The 27,198-nt window shown below is 48.0% G+C and overlaps 3 protein-coding genes and 1 long non-coding RNA gene across 5 annotated transcripts in view; 3 read left to right on the top strand and 1 right to left on the bottom strand.

Moving 5' to 3' along the window:
• Positions 1-7,426, top strand: part of tspan11 (tetraspanin 11) — a 60,027-nt gene extending 52,601 nt beyond the window's left edge. Inside the window, exon 8 of the mRNA XM_061807927.1 lies at positions 6,912-7,426. Within this exon, the coding sequence (XP_061663911.1) occupies positions 6,912-7,124 (213 nt within the window). The 3' untranslated portion in view covers positions 7,125-7,426. The remainder of the gene's footprint in view (positions 1-6,911) is intronic.
• On the top strand, positions 38-25,779 carry sema3aa (sema domain, immunoglobulin domain (Ig), short basic domain, secreted, (semaphorin) 3Aa). 2 transcript variants are annotated; one of them, XM_061807923.1, is made up of 17 exons: positions 38-613; positions 11,091-11,251; positions 12,390-12,452; positions 17,286-17,405; positions 17,513-17,603; positions 17,686-17,805; positions 18,807-18,949; positions 19,070-19,184; positions 19,263-19,332; positions 20,796-20,940; positions 21,112-21,331; positions 21,402-21,493; positions 21,572-21,613; positions 22,719-22,876; positions 23,487-23,554; positions 23,628-23,785; positions 23,873-25,779. In XM_061807923.1, exons 1-17 carry the CDS (start codon positions 508-510, stop codon positions 24,536-24,538), a joined length of 2,538 nt encoding a protein of 845 aa, XP_061663907.1. In that variant the 5' UTR covers positions 38-507; the 3' UTR covers positions 24,539-25,779. The 2 variants fall into 2 exon arrangements, with proteins under 2 accessions (XP_061663907.1, XP_061663906.1); XM_061807922.1 differs by having other exon boundaries at positions 19,070-19,332.
• LOC133493926 (uncharacterized) lies at positions 22,076-26,998 on the bottom strand. Its single transcript, XR_009793220.1, has 3 exons — positions 26,913-26,998; positions 22,731-22,901; positions 22,076-22,274 (listed from the first exon to the last, which is right to left on the bottom strand). It is a non-coding gene; the product is annotated as an uncharacterized LOC133493926 (long non-coding RNA).
• LOC133493922 (protein piccolo-like) overlaps positions 26,459-27,198 on the top strand; it is a 38,261-nt gene continuing 37,521 nt past the window's right edge. The window contains 1 exon segment of the mRNA XM_061807921.1: positions 26,459-26,680. The gene's annotated coding sequence lies outside the window, so the exon portion shown is untranslated.

Raw genomic sequence — 27,198 nt, 5'->3', positions numbered from 1 at the left:
TCTCTTTCTCTCTCTCCGGCAGTCTGCTGGAGCTCCACGCCAGGATTAGAGGTTTGCCGCCAGTGTCTGCTCATAGGAAAAAAGACAGAGGACCCCAAAAAAAAATATATATATATATACATATATATATACACGGAATATAAGACAGACTTCACTTGACACATTTTGGCAGTTCACCTCATCGCCAAGTGTCCGGCATCTAATTGCAAAGACCTCACCTGGGGAGGGGGTGGATTATTCACCGCAGGGACTACCTTCTGGACCTCCATACGGAGAGCCATGTGAGCTGCCCCCCATCTCACGCCGCCCAACACTCCGAAGCTAAAGGGCGCCGCACACCTCGGATTCCTTCCCCACTCCCCGGATCCTCCACTTTCCGGACTCGCCGAGAGGGAGTCGCCGGGCTCGGCGCTCTTGCCCCCCTCGAGCGGCTTCGTCTCGGGGCGGCGTTAGGGCTGTGAGCGCGCCCCCCTGGTCCGGAGGCCGGCCGGCAGCACCCCCGGCGCCATGGATTACCTGTTTGGCTTCGTGGTGCTGCTGTGCGGGGCGGTGCAGCCGGGAAGCGGACTCGAGCCCAAGCACAATGTACCCAGGCTAAAGCTGTCATACAAGGGTAAGGCCATTCTGCTTTCACCCTCCCTCCAGTCTCCCGGGGAATGCGGGACCTGGCCAGAGCAAGGCTGGTTTGCGTTCTTTTGCACTCTTTCATGCGAAGCTTTTCATCTATTTTTTGCTCACAGGGATTTTTTTTTCCGCCTCTAATTTTGCGTGGCTATTTAAGTCGCCGGTTGCCTCCAAAGCATCCCCCCGTGAACTTCTGGGTGACTTCGCCTGTCCCTTGCTGAGAATTTGCCATTCATGTTGCGAATGTCCAGATTGGTTCCATATGCCCAAAGTAGCTCGCTTGCCCAAAGTTAAATGTATATATTGGCCGCTGTCCCCGCTGTGCAGCCTTGTTGAGTAGCCTGGACCGCCAGTAGAGCCCTTTTTTTTTTTTTTTTTTTTTTTTTTTTTTAAATGGCTTATGTCCCAAGATCTCCCCTCGATGGGAGGGGTCGGGGTCTTCAGTTTTGACACAGAGCCTTTCTGTCTGAAATGTCAGCAGAGTTTAGTTTTGAATGTCCCGCGATAGCTGTATGTGTACATTTCGGGACGTACATGGCAAACATTTTCAGGTGCAAGCGTCCCACGTCTTGCGAGCCGCTCGCCTCCTCCCCTCGCGCTAAATCCGACTCTTTCTAATCGCAAACTTTCCCTCTTCGCTTGGAATAATAACATTTTCTGCATTCTTTTGGGAGGTTAGGAGCGAGGCCGACGCGGTTCTCGTCCGCAAACATGATCCGAAGTGGCCGACGGAGAGCGCGGTCTCGTTATTTTAGTCTCCCTCGTAAAACGTTCCCTTGGAAAATTTATGATCAATCGCCGTCAATTTGCGAGTGACAACAGGACTTTGCGGTGGTTGTGTGCTCCGCTGCGCGGACCAAATTGTTTCGCTCTTGTTTGGGAATATATTTAGAAATCTCGTGAACGGGCTAAATGTGATGTTTAGCAGTCTAATTGATGTTCTATCTTTGTCAGACTTGCTTTCTGTAACTTATGTTTAGCGGCCTGCTATATGACATGTTTCATCCTTGCGACCGAGCCCAAGTTGTAATTTTCGCGTGATATATTTCCCATTATCGCAGTTTGTGTCCACTCTCGCCCTGCGCTCGTACCCGAGTCTCAGCCTTTTTAGCGTGGACAGAGACGAGACGGCGACTTTTGTAGCCGAAATTACGGCGGGTGCCGCGCAGTGGGCGGTCGCCGGAGTTAAATTCCGTGCGGGCTCGATTGCACGAGACGGCCGCCGACAGTAGGGGTGATGGGTTTCGGACTGTAGCGCGCTACATGAGGCGTTACCTGGGCAACCGAAGGCTGGAAAGCCGAAGAATGGACGGCTTCATGCGCGCATCTCGGAGGACGCAAATAAATCTGCCAAGGCTCACCTGATCCGAGTTAGACCTCCCCTGGGTGCCGTAGCGGAGGCCGGCCTGCAGGCGTGATGGGAAAAATGTCATCCCTCCCTCAGCCATCTGTGTGAAGAGTGCTAGAATGGTTCCCTGTCAGCTACTCAAGAGAAATAGACTGTCATCCAGTATCTGTATTAAGCGCATGAGTGATGAATAAGAGAGCACAGCCTCTTTGTTTACATGCGATGGGGCTCTGCTTCCTCCAAGGGACTTGCTCGCATCTTTTGTGTGTGTGTGTGTGTGTGTCCGGTCTTATAATTAGACACCTGGTTGCCTTTGCGCGTGCATCCGCCGACACATCTGTCGTCGGTTGCACGCGTCGCTACCGGCGTTGTGTCTCGGGCCCGACAGGTGTCTCAAGGCGCTTTTGATGCCTGTCGCGGGACTGGAGGGAGCGTCGCGGGCAAGAATTGGCAGCGAGGCGGCCACAGACGGAAGGGAGGCTGGCCGCGGAGTGAGGTGTCACTCATCCCCTCTCTCGGCATAGTAATTAAGTCAAATAAACGACAAGGAGGAATCCTCTCGAGCGCGAAGACCACACGGGCGCCGAGTGACGCCTCGGCAACGGAACAAGCGGGGCCTGTGATTTCGGGACTGTCAAATAAACAAGCCGACCGGCACACGAGGCAGCTTCCTCAAAGGGGAGAGCCGGTCCACGTCTCTGATTTAGCTTCAGCGGAATTGGCGACACAGAATGGCCCATAGGAAAAAAAAACTCGGCCCTCGCGGGACAGCTGGCGTGGCGAGCGCACAGACAGCGAATGATTTCCCGGAGGGGCCAGTTGGGACGTTCCACAAAAAAATGGTCTGGCTTCTTAGAAGGGGAAATGAACGCAGGAGTTAATGATTTTCTCTCCTCACGGATCAAGTACTTTTACTTCTGCTGACAAGTACACAAGGGAGACGAAAAGCGAGAGCCCAATCTGAGTCTCCAGACGGTCTTGGGATAGTAAACATGACGACGGACTTCCTGCTGTAATTGGTTGACGGGTAGGTGAGGACGGAGAGTGCGACGGAAAGGCAGTCAACCAACAGCAACAACAAAAGTAACCTGGACGTGCTTATTCTTGTTAAGAAAAATGTGCAGCATGTGGAAGCAGCCAAGTGAGAACAGACTGGATGCACTCCGTCCACTTTTGCCGTCCACATGGACAGCGCTGCGGCGTTTGCGCCAAACGTTTTGGGCTGGAAATTGTCTCCTTTCGATTCCTCTTCCAAAAAGTGGATCATGACTTTCTGTCGGTGACTTCTGGTTGCGCTCGGCTGCTTCTACGAGCACAATGCTTTGTCCCCACGGTTCAAAGCACTCGTGCATTCCTCAACACAATGCCCGCACAGGCCTCTCACACGGCGAGCAGCCAGCGGGAGGAACGCTGACCCCTAGGGGTCAAGCGCTGCATCTGTGCGTGATCGACGAGCAACGGGTTTTGACCCCCTTTTGATCCGAGGCCTAGAATCCTCGAGGAACCTGATCATTTCTGTCGTCTTGGGTAATTATGGCGTCCACCGCGAAATAAAGAAAGCTGGGACATCCAGCGCTCCAAATAGACTCTCGTTGTGGAACCGCATTCGCTGCCGTCTGGACTCCATAATAAGCGTTTTTCTAGGATTGTGTCCTCGTCGACCCCGAAAGAGTCTCGGGTACGGTTTGGGACGTCGGCTAATCGGCGCGCATCTTCTGTCTGTCTGGTCCGTACAGCCTGCCGTGCCGGATGCGGATAATTACAAGGTGTTCGCCGCGCTCGCCCACTCGGGAGACGCCGGTCTCAGTCTCGCTCCTCTCGGCAAACCTCCTCATCCCCGCGAACAACCGCGACACGCCCGTTTAAAGTACAATCTTGCAGCATGTTTTGGATTCTCTCTCCTTGATATGCTCGACTGTCATCTTTCGTGAGCCTCATTTTTACACATTCCACGACACCAGACTCATGTTTTGCCGCCGTCGACCAATTTTTTTTTAATTTATTTTTTTTACATGCTCATCTGCTCAGCCCAAATATATCGCATAGTTGCACCCTGATTCACTTGTGTGTCTTTGGTCAGCATGCGCACACGCCCTACGTGCCACGCATTCTGCAAGAATCTGCTGGCAACGGGGAACCCGATGGAAGCGCGTCATTTGGAAAATGAGGAAAAAGCGTCTCATGGACTGCCTTGTATAGCTTAATTCACGAGTATTTGACGTCTGAAAATGATCCCATGAGAATTTACTAGGAAATCAAGTTAATCCCCAAATGTCATATCGCAGAGCTTTTGTTTCGAATGTTTGGCGTGACGCCGATCGGGAGGCGAGCTCGCCGATCACCGCCACGGCGTCCCGCAGAATGATTGGCCCGACTACCGGAAAGTGCCGCGAGGGGGTTTGGGTTGCAGGCGAGGGGACGAACGGGTGCCGCCGGGGCACCTGCTGAGTCTCGTCAGTCACAGCCGAGGGGAGGGCGCACCCCTCGATCCAGGCAGAATCGGGTTACAAATTAGTCAACGACGGACTGACGGACAAAACGCAGAAAGATAGACATCTGGTTGATTGCAGGAAAAACGTCCGACTCGATTCCATCGTCGAACTTTGATTGGCTCGCTACGCCCACGCAAAACAAAACCGGCTTCTGTCTTGGGTTGCTGCTTCCAATTGGGACTCATTGGGCAAAATGGTTGTTTCAAACCAAAATGGCTGACGTATTGGGTCGGGTGTAGGTTGTTGAGACTATTTTCGGGGTCATGCCACGACGGATGGGTCCACCAAATTTTGTGTTGCCCACTCAAACTGGCATCCGGGCGCTGATATACTTATTATTTCTTAAAAAAAAAAAAAAAAAAAAAAACTGAGAGGCTTAGTAGTTTGATCAAAAGGGCTGCTTATTTAGTTTCTGTTGATTTTCGGTCTTGGATCTTTGAGACTTTTGTGTATCCTGTCGTGATAGATGGGTCCACCAAATTTCGGGTTGTTTAGTGCAGCGAATATTAGGAGTCTTATTTTTAATTGTTATTATTCCTCACAATGTAGGACGCCTGCCGTTTGATCTGAAAGACTTTTGTGAATTTTTGGCGTAGGTCCGTGTTGTCATGTCAGTCACGTCCACCCAGTTTTGTGTCAATCGGCAAAACTGAGGACGGTGGCAGATTTTATTTTTTATTTATTTATTTATTTTTTTGGGGTGGGGGGGGTCCTCCGACTTTCTAGCTTTGCTTTTAACGTTCTCTCTTATGATTTTTCCCAGGATGAGTTAATTAGCCCGAATGGCTGTTTTGCGTCACCGGGCTCCCTCCGCCATCGCGTTTGCCGTCCACGCTTTGCCCCGGCGCCCTCCGCGGCCTCGTCTCATTCACCTGGAATAAAATGTCCGTCCGCTTCATCTGCACGCCAGCGACTGCGTGCAAACTCCACGTGTGCGTTAAATGAGAAGCGGCGAGCGTGCGTGTGGCATGAGCGCTGAGCGGCGAGCACGTGTGGGCTCATTGCGGCGGGCGCCATCGGGCCTCCAGCCCGTCTGTGGTCGGCGCGCTCGCTGTGGTCCCGCCGCGCGCTGACGGGAGGAGACGCGCTAATCAAATGCTTCCATAGTCGACCGCCGTTTCCAACGTGTGCGTTTTTCAGCTGCTCTCGTTCGTCCGTATTTGGCACAAATACCAGTGGGGAACATTTTGCTGCTTCCTCGATGCACAAAACTGGTTTTCCTTTCGTGGTTTGGCTGTCCATTCATGCTTATGAGAGTGGACCAAATATTAGGGACACCTCCCCATGCATATTTAAAAAAAATAAATAAATAAAAAGTCCCCTGAAATTAAAAATATAAAAGAATAAAAAGCTATATTTTCTACATTAAAATATTTTGTTAAGAGTTACAGTCAATAATTATATTCTGGTAAAATAAAAATCAAAGTAGTGGAGTGGTAAAGAAGCAAAATACAATTAAAGCTTGTATAGTGAAGACTAAAAAGTATTTAAAAAAGGAGAACATGCAAATAAATTTTTTAAATGTAAATATTAAGAAAATCAGTAATTAATAAAGCAAAAGAAATAATATAGTATTGCCAAAGTATTATTAAAAGTACTGTACAAGCAGTTAAGTGAGTTCAAATGTAAACAGCTAAGCGGAAAATATGAAATCTATCTAAAATATATTATTGTAAAGAGAGGAAAAAAAGTAGTAATAGAGGGACTATGTAATGTGAAAATAAGTAATGCAGTGAAGAAGCAAATGTAACTGTCAAGTATAAAGTAGGGTTAAAGGCAATAAAGTACTAAATACTAAACTTCGGTAAAACAGAATTCGAGTAGTAGCTTAAATAAAGGGAAATATAAAATCTAAATTTAAAAAGTAATACGGTGAAGAAAGACGGCGAAAGGAAAACTTTTTTCCTGACGGAAATGCTTGTTGAATTAATATGAATTAATCAACAAAAGCCCAATGTCACGTCCCCAAATTGTCTTTCCACATTGTGAAGCAACGCATTGGAGCCACTGCGTTGGATGTACACACGCATCTTTTGCAGACCGCATCCGCCCGCGACGCCGAGACCCGACCCGAACGCTTCACACGTCGCGTCTCCTCCTTTTGTCCCTTCCGCCCGCCACGTCGGCCGACTCCTCCAAAAGTACGCGAAACGGAGTCGCACGGTTTGCGCGGCCTTTGTACCTGCCACCCGCTTGTGTTGTGCCCTGCGTCGCCACGGCAACCGGCCCACACCCGCTCCGCCGCTCTCGCCTGAAAGGAGGGAAGAAGAAAAACCCGAGAGGGAGGAGAACTTTCTGTGGTTATCCTTGAGCTTAGGATAATATTTGAACACATTGCGGAGAGCCGCGCACATTTTCTGTACCTCTTTGTTGTATTTATTCATCTTATTTATTATTTTTTTTTTTTTTTGGTGCTTTACCCGCCTCCCTGCACCTGCATTTGGAAGCCTCGACGAACACACAGCGAGAAGAAAAGAAAAGGAAAGGGAGGAGTTGTGAGGCGGACGTCGGTCGGAAGACGCCAAGCAAAACCTGCCAGACGGGCGCGTCTTTGCTTTTGCGAAGATCGAATGGCGCTCGGAGGACGTCGGCTCCTTTTTTCTCCCGCCACTTGTTGGGATCCTGACGCGTTTTGTCGAGGATGCCAAAGTCCTTCTTGAATGTTGAATGTTGTGGGAAAACAAAACAAACCAAAAAACAACAAAAACAGAAGAAGAAGAGTCGGCTTGCCTCCATTCAACATTTATGGATGACTGAGAATCTGCAACCTCGTAAAGAAAAAACTGCACTTTCAGCAAGCGGATTTCCGTTATATGGATGGCGTGACACCGCCCTCAAAATGATTCGGACAATTCGGTGAAAAATATGTAACCTTGTGACGTGATGACGGAAAGGTGCAAAGGACCAATGGGGTCGCGTGGAAGAAAAACAAATAAATACAAGTCAAGTAAATGGAAAATAACATCATTTTATCGTAGTAATTTAATAAAATGCTTATGAAAAATGATGTATTCATTCGAAACTAGAAAAAAATACTTTATGTATTTAAAAAAGTATTGTGCAATAACGTTATCAAAATTATACAAACTGAGTACAGATGAAAATCTATGTGGGGAAAAAATGTCATCAGTAAAATTGGGAAAAACGCTCTTTCGTGAAAAATGCATATGACTGACACTATATTATTAATTATTAGGCGGGTCGTAAAGTCTTAATTTTCCAACAAAGGTATGACATTCAAGTCCTAATTTCAAATATGATTCCAACTGTAATTTTATGAAAGTGGTCTTCATGTAATTTGATCATTCTGCAATATTACAATGAAGCTGCAATTTCAAAAATGGAATAACAGTAATGTACACACACACACACACACACATGCACTATGCACGTTTTATACGTACAATGTGATGCTTTCAACGCCATGTGACGGAGTCGCATTCACCACGTGTTGAACGTCACCCCGCCGTTGCGCACACACGCCTGTCGCTTCTCATTCATGGCGGTGACGTGTCCCATGTTGGACAAATGGCGGGTCCGCTCGTCCACGCTAAATCTCAGTTTTTTGCATTGCTTCCTCTTCAGCAAAGTGTGTGTGTGTGTGTGTGTGTGTGTGTGTGTGTGTGTGTGGTGTGTGTGTGTGTGTGTGTGTGTGTGTGTGTGTGTGTGTGTTTTGAGAATACGACAATGGAAAAACAACACTGTGTTTCACAACGAATGACAACCGTGTTTGTTTGGCTTGCTTTTTTTGGCGTGTGTAAACACACACAACACACACACACTTAAGCAGTATTAAAGTGTGTGTGCTTGCCATCCCAAACATTTATGCCGCGCATGCAAAAAAAAAACAAAAAGGAAATTGGACGAGACTAAGAGCAAGCATGTGTGTGGTGTGTGTGTGTGTGTGTGTGTGTGTGTGTGTTTATGATGCTGGAAAGGCGCACCAACGCATGCAAGTCGTCTTCTGTCAAGGAAGTTTGTTGTGTGTGTGTGTCCGCGCCGTCCAAGCGAGCGTGTCCGTGTTTGGGTTGGAGGTCGCCCCACTTCCGTCCAACGTGCGCACTCGCGCGCGTACCAGATCGCAGCCGCGATTAAGCGCTTGTGCTTTTGTTTTTGTGTTTCTGTCTTTTGTGTGCTGCAGTCGGTTCTCAGCGCGTCCAACTTCGAGGGGGGGTTCTACTGTTTAGACATCAGGAACACAATCGCAACTAGTAGCGCGATTGTGTCCCGTAACAATGTTAGCGATAGCATCGACGTTTTGCCCATTTGTGCTGACGGTAGTGCATTTAAACACATTCAAACGGCCAGTTTAGCATGTTAGCAGTTTGCTACAAAGGAGAATAACAGCCCAGGTGGTCCAATAAGGATCAAATGGACCCGGCTACTTGCTGGGGTGTACGATTGCCCGGATAATTCTTTACGTTTCTTCCATTTTGTGTCGATTCGCGCCGCTACTCGCTACAGAAAAACATGTTCGTGTTCACAGTGCGTCGCGCTAATTCAATGGGCATTGTGCTGCTCCTTCCGTAATCTCCGCCTTGGCCACCAGAGGGCAGCATACCAGACGTGTCTGTACGCACAGAAGACGGACGGATGACAAATGCTCAGCCAGCTGCAGTAACATTAAGTCATAAGAAGTCGTTTTTGCTTGCTTTTATTACATTCTTATCATCAATCACAAACTTTTGGACTCGAGTGTTCCCTTTTTATCGCCGCTCCCACTTCCTGCCGCATCTTTCCCAGCGCGAAACCCTAGCCGACCTCCTCGGGTTGTGTTGACTGGAAATGGCATTTCCTTACACTTCTCTCCGCGACTCATTTCCTGCCCGCGTACGTCATCGACCGCGGCGTCCTTCAGCCGAGTGTCGGCGCGCACGGAAACGTCCGTCGCGGGAGAAAAAGCCACGGAGACGCGCACAAGCCCACACACATACGCTTTAGCCATCTGCGGCCACGTGCGCTCGCACACACGAAATGTAATCACCTTTCCGGGGCGATGCACCTCCTCCATCTTCCGCGATCGTTGGGCGCACCGCGGCCGCAGAGCGCGCGGCTCCTATAGCGGCCCCCGTACGGCAACCGCCTGGACGTGCGATGGATGACATCGAGGCGGGGGATCAAAAAGGGCTACCAGCGCGCCATTTGGTTCGTTCCGTCACGCTCCAGTTTTTCATTTTTACGTTTCAGAGCCCACCGGATTCGGTTACCGCTAGGCCCGCTCGCGAAGAGGAACAAAATACAGATCAGATTACAGTGGACCCCCCACATAGATTTGTGGGATTTACATTTTTACAAAAATTTTTTCTTTTTCTTTTTGGGGTGGGAAAACCAATCCTGAAAATGCTTACTGACAGTTTTGGCCCACTTATTCAAGAATTTTTCATTTTTTTGTTTCTTTTTTCCAATCAATGCAGATTATAATGGGCAACAATTACGGCTGTCCGCAGATTTTCATATTTTCTGTCTCCCTATCCCCACAAATAGCGGGGTGTCCATCGTATCATGATAATCACGTTCCTAGCTCCCAGTTTTGACATTTATTCATTCTTGTTTTTATCCACAATACAAAAAAAATGTTCCAAAAAATGTTCCACTTATTTCTTGCACAGTTAACGTCCTGTGAAATGTACAATAACATTATTTCTATTTATTTGTTCATTTTTATCCTAAAAACAGGGGCAATGGAATTTTTTACTTTTATCCAAGTTAAAAAACTACATTTTTTTTGTGTGTGTTAAAGCCCATAGAAATGCATTAAGTTGCAAAACTAAGCAAAAGTTTTTAATCTCAGTCTAACATAAAAAATGTATATATTATTTAAAACATGTACAAGTATCATCATACATAATGCCAAAAACTCCCAAGTATTATTATCCTAGTATTTGAAGGAGCGCTTTATGAAGGTTGACATTACTCGACTGAATATATTTTATTTTTTCCTACCAAATCCTCTGCACTCTCGGCCAGCCTCGACTTTTAACCCATTCAGGGGAAGGGTGGAAATTTTTTGCCTTATTATATCAAGGAAATCACACTTCTTTTTCGTTTATGGTTAAGTTATATGATAACGTTCCTAATTTATAATCTCGTCCCAAAAATCTAACCGCTAACTTTGACCGATGAGTCATCCTCTCCCGATACCAAATTATGGCTTCAGATTAAAACACTTACATATTTTGACATACTGAAGGATATAATGCGTGAAAATCATGATGTCCCAAAAATGGGACGCTACCCACGAATGGGTTAAATATGAACTGAATCCTGTGTAATAACATAGTCACACCGGGCTGCCGCGCCGCGTGTGTTCAATCACAGCGCTTTGTCTTCATTTACATGATGCACACACACACACACACGCATGTATGAATTATTCAACCAATCATGCAGATGAACACACTCAACCCTGATTGGGCCGCGCCGTGATGTCCACGTCGAGTGTCGCACGCATACCTGTCATCTGCGTGTGTGTGGAATAAAACACGAAAACACAACGGGAGCCGCTTATGATTGACGACTAATCTTAACGTTTCGTTCCGCCGAGTCTGGAAAAGCGCACTTTTTTTTTTTTTTTTTTTGCTCGTATTTGTTGAAACGTCATCATGACGCTTCCGTGTTGTTTGCAGAGATGTTGGAGTCCAGCAACCTGGTGAGCTTCGCCGGGCTGGCCAACAGCTCGGGCTACGACGCCTTCCTGCTGGACGAGGAGCGAGGCAGGCTGCTGGTGGGCGCCGAGGACCACATCTTCTCCTTCGACCTGGTCAACATCAGCAGGGACCGCAAACAGGTACGCCGCCGCCGCACGCTGAGGGGCTTCGAACGTCTCCTCCTCTTCCGCCGTCATTCCATTAGCCCACCTGCTGGAGGTCAACAGTCTTTTTATATGACTTGAGTCGCTGGAGTAGATAAAACTGACCCCCACCCCCACCCCACCACCACCACCACCACTATCCTCTTTGGCTGCAGGCTGCGCGCTGATGAGCAGAGGAATGAAAAGAGCGTGCTCCCCCCACCCCCACCCCACTCCACCCCTCCTTATAGTTCTCGTCAGTGCGGCATTACAATTTGGAAGCGGTGATTACGCCGGTCTGGACATTTGCGATGCAAATTCCCAACTCGACCGATGGCCGGCGTGCGAGACCCGGAAGTAGATCGAAAGAACGTCGTCTTCAACGCGGGCCACATAAACGCGGGGAGGTGCCGAAAGCAAAAACGTATCAAAGGCCAGACAAACGTGGGGACGGTCACAGCTCTTCAAGAAAGCCGCAGCAACATTAATTATTCCTCACCGAACAGATATAATATATGCCTTTGAGTACTCTATTAAAGTTTTTGTTGTCAGTACCAATATGTACTCGCACCTTCATTTGAATTTAATAAGTAATTTAGTTTTCTGAGCACCCATAGATACGCGTCACGGCACATGCTAACAATCGCCCGTTTGTGTAAGTAAATAAAGGCGGCCTGTTTATAATCTGTCTGTTTATAATTCATGCGCGCGCATATGGATTTTGCCGAGCGGACCCTTTGAATGCATTATTCATCCTTTTTTTTTTGCGTATCGCCTCTTCCGAGGCGCTCGCCGGTCTGTTCTGGCGTCAGACGACGGCAAAGTGCGTCCATATGTCACGCTAGGGTAAGGCGACGTTAATCGGAACCATGTGTAGCGTACGCGCGCATTTGCGAGGTCAGACGCAAGAGAAGCGCGGCGGCTCCCATTCAACTCCCAAATTTTGCTTGAATTATACAAACGTGACTCACGGCGTTCCTGTTTCATGAAAGATTCAAGCGCTCTCGCTTTCCGTCCTTTCTTTCTTCCTCCCCTCCCTGCCTTGTCTCTCTCTCTCTCTCTCTCTCTTTTTTTGTTGTTGTTGTTCCGCCACTGTGGGCGCCGAGCAACTTTGTGCACTTTGTCGTTTGCTCAGATCACGTGGCCCGCCACCCCCTCCAAGCGGGACGAGTGCAAGTGGGCAGGAAAAGACCTCGGGGTAAGTTGTCTTCTCACTTTTGTATTTGATTTTTTTCTTTTCTTTTGTCGAGCACGAGCATACGTCTGCCCCGCTTTGGGCCGTCGTATTCGTTTGCTTGGATTTGGACTCGTGGGACACAACATTAGGTACACATCCACACTATAATTACATTATAATTACATCGACTTCAAGAGCTGCAAAAAAAAAAAAAAAAAAGACACTTTTACAAAGATGTCGGTCATGTACATAATTGTAGTGGCTTTCTAAGATGAATAAGCATGAATATATTAATTGCAGTCCTGACAATTCAGATGTACCGATAAAGTGTCCAGTGAGTATTTTTGAAAAAAAATTAAAAAAAAAAAAAGTTAGTAGTATGTGTTTTGGGTGATTATATTATTTTAATTGAAATACTAATAAGTGTAATTTTTGTGGGGAAAATATATTTTGAAAAAAATTGAAGACAAATGACAGTGTGGCCAATGAGTGCATGTTGGAGATTTTTTTTTTTTGTTTTTATTAAAAATAATAATGGACACAAATAATAAAGGGAGCAATTAGTGCATTTCTGTTGATAAATATTTATTTCACTCGTAAAATACAAATGAAATAAACTGAGTTTACATTTTCGCAAAATCTTTTGTTTTAAAAATAAATTGAAATATTAAAAACAAATAATACAATTAATAAACGGCTAAGTGACACTGTTTCCAAATTGTTTTATTATGCGGGGGGTGCAATTATTAAACAAGAATCCAGTTGCCTCAATTTAACTTGTGACCTGGATAACTGAGAATCTGCACAGACGTAAAGAAAAAACAACTTTTTATAAACGTAAACTTAAATTTTTAAATTCTGATTATTAATATTGTGACACCAAGTTAAAAGGACTCGAGCAATTTTGCTCTAAGTTTAATGCTAACATTTATTACGCGTATGCGTGAACAAAATCCACTTTATTCCCACAACAGATCGTAATAGTCCAAATCATGAAAGTATTTGAATCTCAAAATAATTGCATACGACTTCTGTATGTATTGTGCATAGACGCATAATTCATACAAGTGTCCCGAGTGAATATTTAAAACTACCACAGCCAATCAGATGTTTGTCAGTATTTAAATGACGAGAAAGTCGCATGCATTATTTATTGCTTTCTTTTTTTTTTTTTTTCTCAAGAGTATTTATACACGTTTGATGTGGGCGTGTGTTATTTCGCCGGCAAGTTGGGCCAACACATTTGTCGCCTTTGTTTGTATCGCTCCTCTTAATTTCACGCCTGTTTCGCGAGTCGTCCGCCGTTTCTTTGTGGGGTGGGGGGTTGTCAGCCACCTTTTCGGCCCCTGCGCCGTCGTTTGCGTGCGGCGGAGGCGAAATCTTTCCCCTCGAGAAGCAGCCAGCGGGGGCAGATGGAGCGGAACGGAGCCTCCGACCTCCGTCGGGACCGCACTCCCGACGTTGACGCTTTTTCCAAAAACAACCCCCCCCCCCAACCGTTTGCACGGAACAGCTGCGGAAAGTTGAGTGGGCTCATCCCAATGTATACAAAATAATTTCTTTGAACGAGACGTTTCCATATACAGTAGGCCAGCCGTCGTTCATTCCGGGAGGATTTGAGAACCCCGATGGAAAATTTCTGCATTGTTGAGCTTGTCGATTTTGTACAGATCATCTTTCGAGTCTGGTTTTTGCCCGGTTGCGTGCAAACAAAGTTAAACAGTGTAAGAATGGTCACATAAAACATGCTGTGATGGGAGTGCATTCGGGTTTTCGCCATTTTTCTCTTCAGTTTATTAATTCATTGTTATTAAAATAATTACGGTACATTTGACGTAAAAATACAAGTGCCAAGTTCTTGTCTTGCTTTCGCGTTGTCCATTTTATTCCATTTTTGAACATCCCAAACATTTTTTTAATTGCCTTCATTTTTTTTCTTTTCTATTCATTTAATTACAATTAAGGTTATTAATTTCTATCCTAATTTCAACTCGTAATTTCATATACCGTATTTTCCGGCCTACAGAGCACACCTGATTATAAGCCTCACCCAGTACATTTGTAAAGGAAATACCATTTGGTACGTACATACATAAGCTACACCTGTGTATAAGCCGCAAGTGCCCACATTGAAATACAAGATAGAAAGAAAGATGGTACACAGACGGAGTTTTCAAAGTTTTAATACCTTAGTTTAGCTTAACATAGCAATAACACGGTAGCACGAACAGGCCTGGTTAAAAAAAAAATAAAAAATACCGATTAAAAAACAGCCGTGGCAGCTACACAGTAGCAACATGGTAGCACAGCATTAACAGAGCCGGTTTAAAAAAAAAAAAAAAACTAAATCGCTGAGATGCGGCAGTAACACATCAGCAACACGCTAGCATGGCGCTAACAGGGAAGGTTAAAAAAAACATCCCGGTAAAAATCACTGAGACACGGCAGCAACATGCTAGCACAGTGCTAACGGTAGCGCAGCACAAACATGGCTGTGTTAAAAAAAAAAAAAACATTCCGGTAAAAATCACTGAGACACGGCGGTAACACAGCAGCAACACGCTAGCACAGTGCTAACAGGGCCGGTTATTTTAAGAAAAAAAAAAAAACATTCCGTTAAAAGTCACTTACTCGACATATATATTCCACCGGCCTTATTCTTACTTTTCCGCTCGAGTGCCCCCTTGCGGAAAACATGCACAAATTAGCCACATCACCGCATAAGCCGCAGGATTGAAAGCATGTGGAAAAAAGTCGCATTTTATAGCTTATAGGCCGGAAATTACGGTAGTTTCATATTTAAAGAAGAAAAAGTTTAAAACCTTCAAATAGGTGAGTTTGCGAACGCCGGACCGCAAATACGGGGCGTCTGTCGTAATTCCTAACAATTAATTGAATTCCATTTATTTTTTGGTTTTAGTTTGATTTACTCGTCAATGTTTTATTGAGACAAACTTTCCTTCGAATATGTTTTCGCCAGCGCTTTTAGCGTAGAGGCCCGTCCGGCGTCCTAACAATTAATTGAATTCCATTTATTTTTTGGTTTTATTTTGATTTACTCGTCAATGTTTTATTGAGACAAACTTTCCTTCGAATATGTTTCCGCCAGCGCTTTTAGCGTAGAGGCCCGTCCGGCGTCCGTCCGCGGCTCCATCTCATCCTCCGGATTGAATCATTTCTGACGACTGCCTCCCACGTCGCTAATAAGTTCAACCCCGAAGACAGCCGTGTCAAATTTTAAGAGGGGTCGACCTGGGGGAGGTTTGAAGTCCAAACGGCGGCGTGAGAATAATGGAGGAAACGCACAGGGTAAAGTCGTTAAGTGGCAGCGTATAGACTCGGCGGGGATGAGGTCGGCCGCAATTCATCAAGCGAGAACTCGCCCAGCGTCCTCGGGAGAGCCGGCCGAACGCTTCCTTCGCGCGTTAGTCGGTAGTAAAAGTGTCAAGAGAATCTCATCTTGCAGTCGAATATAAAAGTTTGCATTTTTTAAAGTTTTGTTTGTGTCCTGTCTCCGTTTAACTTTGAACCGGGGGAAACTCCCCAGTTCCTTTCCAATCCTGATAATCTGTTCATCAGCAAAATTTCCCGTCAAAATGTTCATACTTTTGTTTGCGAGAATAATTGATGGCATACGATCTCTGGCGACCACTCAGTTAGTTCAAAGATGAGCGAGCTGGCAAAGCGAATGCTGAACACATGAACACATTTTGTGGATCAAAAAAACATTCCGGTCAACTGTAAAAGTTGTTTCCAAACGTTTTGATCACATTTCGTCAAATGTTCAGTTTGAAAGAAGGGCCGCAACGAAAGATAAACGATCGTTAGCAACTTGCGGCTAGTACTGAGTTCATTTTGTAGGTGAAATCTGATCAAAAGGGGAACGCCAACCTAATTCTGTCCATCGGGAACACGTTGTAGCCCTCTGCAAGTTGCGGTTTTTCAGAATTTGTGTCATGTACAAAGGATAAATGACCGTTGTTGAAATGTGGCTAGGCTCCCTGTTAGCATTGTACCCAAAAGGAAAACAAAAACCGGCCTACTTCTGTCCAGTGCTAAAATTTGTTGTTGAAAGCATTTTTTTTTTTTTTTTTTTGCAAGAATCGGCGCTGTATATAAAGTTAAAGATGTTATTAACAGTTAGCATTGTAGTGGAACGACATTAAAAACAGGCAATGCTAGCCTAGTTTTGTCCAACACTAACATGAAATGATTGTTCCGTTTCCCGACGTAGCCCCCGAAGACTTCCCCGTAGTTTAAACAAACGGGCCTGTGGTCAGATTGTTACCATTAGTGAGACCGTCGCTAGCGTTCACGCTAAGCTAAGCCGGCCGTCTGTCTGAATTCAAATTACAGATGTGTTTTCGTGAACGAGGGCAAATAAGTACGACCTGAATGTCTTCAGCACATGTGCCCAAAGCGACTCCATTAATAAACTTCCTCAAACGACATTCCCGCCGTTTAGCATGACGCGAAACGCGCCCCCACGCATCTTAGTGCCAATCCAAATACGCACCCCCAGCTAACTTCCAACATGTGGACCCTGAAGTGGATTTGCTTGATTTCTCTCACAGGTGGGATTTGCTTAAAAGGGGAAGCGGAAATTTCAGGGGTATTATTATTATTTTTTTTTTTTCCAGTTTGGAAAGTCTCCCCGTTTTTGGACGGAATCCCACCTGAGTGTATTCCAGGCCTCCTCCTATTCTATAGAACTGCAGGCTCCATTTTGTAATATCACGGTTGTCTCAATTAGCCCCCATATCGTTTTCATAGGGAGTGGGGGGGGGAATCACATTTTTTTTTTTTTTTTTTACGACTTATGCATGTGAACGTTTCCCCTTGCGTCTTTTCCAGAAAGAGTGTTCAAACTTCATCCGCGTGCTCCAACCCTACAACCAGACCCACCTTTTTGTCTGCGGCACCGGAGCCTTCCACCCCATCTGCGCTTACCTGGAAATGGGCAAGAAAGCCGAGGTAACGCCTCGTATTGCACAAGCCGTGAAAAATAGTAAGCGACGGCGTATGCAACGTGAATCATTAGCAGGATGTTGAAGGACTTTTTGATCCCTTCCCACCTACAGGACAACATCTTCCGACTCTCCTCCCATTTTGAGAACGGGCGCGGGAAAAGCCCCTACGACCCCAAGATGCTGTCGGTGTCGCTCCTGCTGGGTGAGTCGGGTTTTGGGGACGTGACGGTCGCAAAGCCGCGTCGTACCCAAGGACGGCTCTTTCTTCCCTCCCTCCTCGCCAGACGGGGAGCTCTATTCGGGCACGTCGGCCGACTTCATGGGCCGGGACTTCGCCATTTTCCGAACGCTCGGGGATCACCATCCCATCAGGACGGAGCAGCACGACTCCAGGTGGCTCAACGGTAAGCAGACTGGAAATCGAATCCGGCATCAGGAGGATTATTGGCCGCTATCTCTCGGAATCACGTATGAGAACCTTTCTCTGGACCTCCTCCCCACCCCCTTGGTTTTTTTTGTTTTTTTTTTTTTTTTTGGGCTTTCCCACACTGCTAATCCACTCAGCTGTTTTCCTGTTGTGGAGTCAAATTCCACGTCTTCTTTTACCGCCTTCAACCATCATCCGCAGCAGAAGCCTCCGCACCGCCGATGACACGCCGTCCCGACGTTAATCCCCCATCCATCTTTCACCTTGTAATGGTTGGGGATTAGGAAAATTGGGCTTATTCTATTTGGCATTTATCAACGAGGGGTTCGCATGTCGCGAGTGGGGGGGGGGGGCGTATCGGTACGACCGCGGGTGGTGAAAGTTGGGGGGGAAAATAGCAATATGGATGATAAAATAAATCTGGTTTATTCCTTGCACAGCCGAGAAAAATAGCTTTCCCACAAACTCAGAAGCACACAAAAAGTCATGTCGCATTATGTATTTTCCTTCTCTGCGGTCATGCCTTTCGTTTTTTTTGTGACAGGCAGCGAACTGCGCGACCCGCACCTGTAATTCACGAAAGTGTGGATTTAACGGCGCGTATTTGCGACGGGGGTGTGCGTTGATTCACCGCCGGGGCCTCACACCTGCCTCCGGCGGGGCTTTATAAACCCCCCTCCCACTTTAAGGGTCGGCCGCTCTGCCGGCTGCCTTTTTTCACAGCTCCTCTGAATCCTTGAGCGGCGTAACATGGCACCGTTTGTTTCACTCCAGCGTGCGACTGCTCACGAGCGGAAATCTCCCGCCCTGGGCTTTGATTTCCTCCCGCTCTTAAAAACTAAAGTATATGCCGCAAAAGGAATCCCGAGTGGAGCCGCGGGTGTAAAATGGAGGTGAAATGTGTCCCTGCAACAGAGGTGTCTCTGTTCGACTCCTTTAATTGTCTTGACGCGTTCATTTTTTTTTTCCAACGTTTAGACCCGAGGTTCGTCGGCGTTCACCTGGTGCCCGAGAGCGACAACCCCGAAGACGACAAAATCTTCCTGTTCTTCAGAGAGAACGCCATGGACGGCGAGCACACGGGCAAGGCCACCATCGCCCGCATAGGACAACTGTGTAAGGTAACAAAAAAAAACAAAACCCACCAGGGCGAGACCCCGCCCGTTCCTCCCCCCGGTACACACTCCCCCCCCCCCTCCCCCCATTTTCCATGATATATCATCTGAGTATTTTGTCTGCAGAACGACATGGGCGGCCACCGCAGCCTGGTCAACAAGTGGACCACCTTCCTCAAGGCGCGGCTCACGTGTTCCGTGCCGGGCGTCAACGGCATCGACACGCACTTCGATGAGCTGCGTGAGTTTCCCCGCGCTCTTGAGTTTGCCCGAAAAAGCCTCTCAAAGACGTTGCTCACTATTTTTTACCATTTTTCAGAGGACGTTTTCCTGATGAGCTCCAAAGACCCCAAGAATCCGCTCATCTACGCTGTTTTCACCACGTCCAGGTACACCTTAATCCAGATCATGCTTTTCCTTCAACACCCCAACAGACGTAGTGTAAAAATATACACACGATGTTTTGTCACTCTTAACCTTAGCTCCTCCCACAAATAGATTATCAATCATCCTTAACATTGATTTCCCCTCACTTCGAAGTTTAATAGAGCTGGTAGTGAAAATACCTCTCGTAGCACAACGCCCAGAGTTTTGTCCGATACCGTTAACAATTCACAAGTTGATAATAAACAAAGCTACGTGGAAAAATGAGAGACACTTGGCGTAAAGGACCCATATTTAATGCAAAAGTCGATGATTTCGCCAATAAGAAATTGGACTGTTAGCCCACTTGCGCTTGTCTTGGACAATTGGATCTAAACATGGATCTGGTGAGTAAGTCCTCGAGATTTACACGGAAGAGTTTGAAAGCGTAGAAAAGTCTGGACGCATACAAATACCCCCCCCCCCCGCAACCAAAGCCCCACCAGATTCCAACCACCATGGAGGCTCCGTGCGAAGAAGGGAACGGCCCAGCTGGCCGCACTTATCGCCGCGATGACTCGTTTGCATACGGAGGAAACGGGGAGCCCAAACACTTCACCATCAATCACCGCTAATGATACAACGCGTCTCTCGGTGGAACAACGGCAGCGGCGGAGGGCGGCTTTTATCAATTTTCTGGCTTGTGTTTGGAGTCGGGAGGTCAAGCCACACACACGAGCGCGCGTTAAATTCAATTAAGGGCCGCTGGGGGAGTACAAGGGAGTTAATTGGTTTTCTAGCCGGCCAGTTTTCAGAGATGAATAGAGCGGGAGCTTCTTTTAATATGGCTGCTTAATGGGGCGGCGCCATTGACGAATCAATGTTTGATCGACTCGCCGTCTGCGTGTGCCCGTCTAAAATGGAATTTCTGCACAAACAGATGTTCCTCCCGGGCAAAGACGCCTCGGCATCCTTTTCGTTAATTGAATTTCCGTTTAATTACCACCTCGGAGCGCCCGTCCATTCATCTTCCGCGCTTTGCCGACTCGCGTAATCAGTCAGACGCGTTCCGGAGACAAAAGGAGCGGCGCCGAAATGTTTGCGTTCCCGCCGTCTGCCGCGGAATTTTGACGGATGAACGCGTGGCGGCCGTGTCACGTCCGCAGGAATGGGCCCGCATTTGGAACGCGCCGATTCCAAATCGCGGTGCCTCTTGGATAACCTCGGGCGGATCGTAAATTCGCGGGGAGCGCTTCCACTTTCTTTCCGACTGATCTCGGGAGTTTCTGGAGCAAGCGGAAGCCGCCGGAGTGACTTCCAGGGACGCTCTGGAAAGCAAAGTTCCACGCTCGAATTCCAGTCAAAAAAAATACAAAATCTGGAAACAATCAGAGATGTTCCGATCCCTCGCCGCCGTACTCGCCCTCTCGTTTTGTCTCGTGCACTCACTGTCGGCTTTTCTCCCCCCCCCGACCCCGCCGCCCCGCAGCAACATCTTCAAAGGCTCCGCGGTGTGCATGTACAACATGGCCGACATCCGCAGGGTCTTCCTGGGCCCCTACGCCCACAGAGACGGACCCACGTACCAGTGGGTGCCCTTCCAGGGCAGGGTGCCCTACCCCCGACCCGGAACCGTGAGTGTCATATCAGTACACGTTTTGTGGCAGGGCACGCCAAAAAAAAACAAAAAAAAAAACAAACAAAACAGCATCCAAGTGACATCTATAACTCCCCAAATGTATGAAAAAATATCAATTTTTGTTGGCATCTGGCCTGAGCTCGCTGCTTTCCTCGCCTGCCCTCAGTGCCCGAGCAAGACCTTCGGGGGCTTCGACTCCACGAAAGACCTCCCGGACGACGTGATCACGTTCGCCCGGGGCCACCCGGCCATGTTCAACTCGGTGCACCCCATCGGCGGGCGCCCCATCATGGTGCGCACCGACGTGGACTACCAGTTCTCCCAGCTGGTGGTGGACCGCGTGGAGGCCGAAGACGGCCAGTACGACGTCCTCTTCATCGGCACGGGTACGGCCGTCCTCGCGGCGACCGCGTCCACAGCGAATCGTGACGATTGCAAAATTTGACACCCTCGCAGATGTGGGCACTGTGCTCAAGGTGGTGACCATCCCCAGGGAGAGTTGGCATGACCTGGAGGAGGTCGTGCTGGAGGAAATGACCGTCTTCAGGGTACGATTGATAAATTGCAAACGTGATTATGAAGCTGTGCGAATGAAATGATTGCATAATTTTTTGGTGTCCTTTCAGGAGCCGACCACCATCAGCGCAATGGAGCTTTCAACCAAGCAGGTAAGTTACACGAAAAGCTCGGATGGACCGAAATTCCTGTTGCACGGCAAAAAAATGTTTGTTTTTATTTTTTTTTTTTATTAAAAACTCAATTTATTGTGTACCTCGTTTGTGATTTGGGCTCCTTCGCGTGAATTTGGTTGAGGTACGACGCTTGGTAATGACCAAAAAGTGAAAGCTTTGACGCAAGAGGCTGCTGACTACGTGTTGGCCTCTGAAATAATCAGAATAATAATCATAATAATGGCGGCACGGTGGATCAGTTGGTAAAGCGTTGGCCTCGCAGTTCTGAGGACCCGGGTCCAATCCCGGGCCCCGCTTGTGTGGAGTTTACATGCTCTCCCCATGCCTGCGTGGATGTCCTCTAAATTGCCCGTAGGTGTGATTGTGAGTGCGGCTGTTTGTCTCTCTGCCCTGCGATTGGCTGGCGACCAGTTCAGGGTGTACCCTGCCTCCTGCCCATTGGCAGCTGGGATAGGCTCCAGCACTCCCCGCAACCCTTGTGAGGTTAAGCAGCTAAGAAAATGGATGGATGGATGGATGGACAATTCATCAATTAATTGTGTACCTCCTTTGTGATTTGGGCTTCTTCGGCTGCGGTACGACGCTTGATATTGATGAAAAATGAAAGCTTTGATCCAAGAGGCTGCTGTGTTCGTCTCTGGAAAAAATAAAAAAATAATATTAATTAGCCCCCAGCACCTGTGTCAAAGGTCAATGTGAAATTGGGTGGACGCCTCTGTCATAAGACCCGTGAAAATGTCAGCGGGACACGTCCCAAAGCAAGCAGGAACTTGGCAGTTTTGGGTAGAGGCGGTCGCGCTGGTGGCCAATTCCGTGAAAAGGGAGCCTGGAAAGTGAGAAGGGAATCAGCCCCTTGTCAGCAGGTCCAAAGACCAGCACCAAATCGGGTGTCACGCATGACCCAAATTGAACGGGAAGTCCGCTGTTTTGATTGGAAGCAGCCATTTAGAGCCAATTTCACGGCTTTGACAAAAGCCCAACTCTCCCAAACGAGCCGCAATGCGAGTATTCCAGACATTTATGTTCCAATTAGTACCAGAAATTTTAAATATTCCACCCCCTCCCCGCATTCTCCCCATAGCAACAGCTGTACCTTGGCTCGTCACTGGGCGTGTCGCAGATGTCCCTGCACCGCTGCGAGGTCTACGGGAAGGCCTGCGCCGAGTGCTGCCTGGCCCGGGACCCTTACTGCGCCTGGGACGGCACCGAGTGCTCCAGATACTTCCCCACCGCCAAGAGGTACCGGACCGCCTCCACGCCACACCTGGGAGTTATCGATGCAAGGTTACGGATACAAATCACGGCCAGAACATCTTGCTACGTGCGATTAGGTGTCGGGAGAATCTCTACACTGCAAATGTGCGACGACGAGAAGCAGATGAGGCCGAGGAAGACACAAAGCGTGCAATTGCGGGGGTCCTGCCTTTGACTCTCCACCCCCCATAAAATGTTCTCCTTTATATGGACCTTTTGGGCTCTGAAGGCCAATAATTTCCTCTGTGAGGAGATGCAGTTGTACCTCTTTTTTTCCTGAGCCGTTCCCCCTTTTATTTCCCTCACCTTTGGCTCACCCTGCCTTCCAATTTTTTTACGAGCAACGGGATCGGGGTAGTAAAAGCTTGACGATGACATTTCTCGTTATTGTCATTAAAAAGAAGAAGAGGGGGGGGGGACGACTTTCATAGATGGCGCTCATCGGAGGCCACTGAAGGTTCACGGTCATGAAATTCGGTAGTAGTTTAGCAGTGGGGGGGGGGGCGAAATGACACTTTCATGCATTGGGTAACATTGCCCCCTAGAGGCTAAAGAACAGCAGTGCAGTATCGAGGCTCACTTTGTGTGTTCACAGGCGCACCAGACGGCAGGACATCAGGAATGGAGACCCGCTTTCGCAGTGCTCGGACCTTCAGCATCACGGTTTGTGTGGGAAAACACACACACACAACACACTTTGGTGTCCCTCCCGGTCTAACGTTTGCGCTCCGTTCAGATGACGGCGACGGCTTGGGCGGCGGCCTCAGCGGCGTGGAGGACCGCGCGGTCTACGGCGTCGAGAACAGCAGCATGTTCCTGGAGTGCAGTCCCAAGTCTCAGCGCGCGCTCGTCTACTGGCAGCTGCAAACGCCCGACGGCGAACGCAGGCACGAGGTGCGCGCACGACGATGACGTCGATGATTTCGTGCCGTTTGTGTTTATTTCCAAATCGTCTCACCGCTCCTGCGGCGTCTTCCTCAGATCAAGATGGACGACCGGATTCTGCGTACGGACCAGGGCCTGCTGATCCGCAGTCTGTCGCAGTCCGACACGGGCGTGTACCACTGCCAGGCGGTGGAGCACGGCTTCATCCAGCCTCTGCTCCGCCTCAGCCTGCAGGTCATCCCCGCCCACAGGCTGGGCGACCTCATCCCGGGCCCGCCCGGCGCCGGGGCGCACCCCGCCGGCAAGCAGCGCGTGTGGTACCGGGATTTCCTGTCGCTGCTGGATCACCCGGACCTCAACAGCATGGAGGAGTTCTGCGACCGCGTTTGGAAGAAGGAGCGCAAGCCCAAGAAGGCGAAGGCGCCCGACGCCAGCGGCCAGGCCGGCCCGCCGCTTCGGCCCAAAGCTTTGGCGCCGAATGCCCAAAAGCTCCAGGCCGGCCCGCCGCCGCAGGGCAAAGTTTGGCACCAGGAGGGAGCCGAGGGGACTAACCAGAAAAGTCGGCCGAACTTGGGCATGCTTAGCAACCAGCAACCCAAGAACCAACCCAAACCGCAGCAGGGCGGTCCGAAGGGCGCGGGCGCGGGTGCGGGGGCCCGAGCGGGGGCCCAGCACGCCGCCAAGTGGCGACGTGTGCAGGACAACAAGAAGGGACGCAACAGGAGAACCCACGAGCTGCAAAGACCCCCGAGGAGCGTTTGAGAGGGGGCCAAACACACAAAAAGAAGCACAAAGACGAGCACATACGCAAGCACACACACACACACACAAATTCTGTTGATTGTGTCGCAAGTGTAGGATTCAGTGACCTCTTCATACACACACACACACACAAAGAAATGCACACGAGCTGTGAATGTTAGCAGCGGGGAAGCTAAGTGTAAAAACGTGTGAGGATGCGGCCGGTCGCCATGGATACGGCCCAGCGGACGCTCACTCCTCCTTGTACATACATGAGCGAGTCGGAATTCAAGGCGGGAAGCCGGCGGACGATTCCAGGAGCGACAAAGAAGCACATTCTCCGCGGGACTCGAGCATGCGATCTCGGCGGAATGAAAGGAACTTTTTGCTCTGCTGAAAAGGAGTCGAGAACTTTCCGCGTCGCCATCGGAGCATCACGCGCAGCGGCGGCCGTCGTGCATGTCGTCGTCCATTCATGTGTCAAATAAGCTACTCATTTTAGAAGCTTTTTTTTTGTTGTTGTTGTCGTTTTTACAGCCGACCTTTTTTTCTGTGAGCCGCACGACGCGGCCGTTCCCTCCGTGTAACTTATTAAGTAGACCCGCAACACACGCGCACTGTTCAGTGTACATATATCCGACAACCTTCTCTATTTGTGTATATACCGTACAGGAAACGCCATGTGATCTTTATTTATTGCTCGTTTTGTGAAAGGGTTGCATTTATTTTTTTATATTATGCTATTTTTTTTTTTTTTTTTTTTTGGGTGGGCAAGGGGGTTGTCGGTATGTTGGCGAAAGTTAATAAAATCTTTGGACCAACTGGCTGGAATTATGTCAAGTTATCATTTACAGAGCAGCAGACAAATGCAGGTTAGTTATAAGGCCTCGTCACAACCACCCCCCCCCCCACACACACACACTTTTGTTTTGCCTTACACATCTTTGCACATCATTTACATGTAAGATACCACTCCCCCCCCTCCCTCCCCCCGAAGAAAAGCACTTCGAGCTGTGAATCTCTGTAAGAAATGGTGCAGACAAATGTCCAGTTAGACGTTCTTGCATGTGAATGCCGCCTACAATACTTTGAATCTTTTTTTTTTTTTACTGTCTCGGTGTTTGTTGTGTGAGAGCTCCACTTTTCCCTCCAAACGTCAACATTTAAAAGGCACGATGAGCGCCCCCCCCCCCTCCCTAAAGCGCAACAACAACAACACGAGTCCCAGTTGAGTTTTGGGTTTGAACGCTGAAAGTGACTGCAGCTGCTGTAACGCAATTCTTTATGGCATGCATTCGGTGGTTTGAATAAACATCTGTTACAAACAAAGGCAATGTTTTCTCTCATATTTTTGTTTGCAATACTTTAATATGATGCATGTTCATACCCGAGCGTGGACCGTATTTTTTTTTTTTTTTCTTAAGGTGGACTGTCCCGCAATGACAGTTCTAAAAGGGCTTGACGCAAAATTGTTGCGGAATACTGCCCTCTTGCGTCCTTTTGGCGCAATTACAGCTACAGTACAGTTACTGTAAGTAAGTTTCTTTCGTCTTGTCCCTTACTAAATTACTGCAACTATGTCTCGGCTTATTCGAGAAATACAACCGGGAAATTTGCAACTGGGCAAAGTAGCTGAATGGGATGGATGTACCTTAACTGCGGTTCTGGGTTCAGTTCTCACTTTGCGTGCTAATTGTGGACACACAATAGAAGTCAGGACGACATCTAACCTACTTAGGGTTGAAATGTGTCACTTTGCGGTGGTTGTATGTGCGGAAATTGAACGCAAGAAATATTGTCCCATTGGCCTAAAACCTTGTGTCCGGTTCAGCTGATCCTGGGTTTGAGCCTCGCTTGCACCTCCCCTTATATTTTTGTTTGTTTGTTTGTTTGTTTTTGTGTTTAATAAAGCTTTTTTGGGGGGAGGGGGGGGTAAATAAAAAGCCTCACCGGGTGACGTCATCAGCGGAAGCCTATTTAAGATGCTCGGTGTTTTGTTTTGTTTTTTTGTCTTCTGCAGCCAGTTGGGCGTCGGCATTCTGTCGCCTTCAGCCCGTTCACACGACGAACGTGCAAAGTTCTTCTTGAGCGCCGTAAATTGCGTATTTGCAACTGCCGATGGTGCCGCCTCAACGCCGACTGAAATGTTTGCACTCTTCAAAGGTGGGAAGTCAAAACGTACGTGTACTTTAGTTGATTTTTGATTTTCATACATCTGTATTTTTGTGGCAACATTTTAGTTTTACTCCTTTTTAAAGCAAACAATTGCTACATTTTTTTTTTTTTTTTGTTAAGTGTTAAAGGTCACACCAAGAAAGGGCAGAGTGACACCACACACACCTCCCCATGCAAAAAACAAAACATGGCGTCCTCTCCATGAAAATAGGAAACGCACCTGTCCAAATGCAGGTTGTCCTCACCCTCATCATCGTATGTCTCTATTTGCACGACCTGCGCTTGGCGTCCCACTTGGGCGTCAATGGCCAGTTGCCATCACAAACAGCTGCGTCCTGAATTTTCCTCACCTGCATGATCAGATAACGTTTGATTACAGTACTAGCATTGTTTTTTTTTTGGGGGTGAAGTACGTGATTACGTGTTCAAATGTATTTTGATTCATTATTATATCTTTAATTTCCACGGCAAAAAATGAATAGGGGGGAAAAACGTTTTTTTTTTTA

Source organism: Syngnathoides biaculeatus, chromosome 20 (genome assembly GCF_019802595.1).
Source record: "Syngnathoides biaculeatus isolate LvHL_M chromosome 20, ASM1980259v1, whole genome shotgun sequence".
Classification (NCBI taxonomy): domain Eukaryota; kingdom Metazoa; phylum Chordata; class Actinopteri; order Syngnathiformes; family Syngnathidae; genus Syngnathoides; species Syngnathoides biaculeatus.
Note: the sequence above shows the minus strand (reverse complement) of the source record. Positions and strands in the feature narration are given on the sequence as shown.

Bases quoted from the DNA above. Each gene is read 5' to 3' on its own strand.
- sema3aa (XM_061807922.1), top strand. From the start codon at position 508: ATGGATTACCTGTTTGGCTTCGTGGTGCTGCTGTGCGGGGCGGTGCAG. The intron at 614-11,090 runs GTAAGGCCATTC...TGTTGTTTGCAG, and splicing joins GCTAAAGCTGTCATACAAGG to AGATGTTGGAGTCCAGCAAC. The intron at 12,453-17,285 runs GTAAGTTGTCTT...CGTCTTTTCCAG, and splicing joins GGGCAGGAAAAGACCTCGGG to AAAGAGTGTTCAAACTTCAT.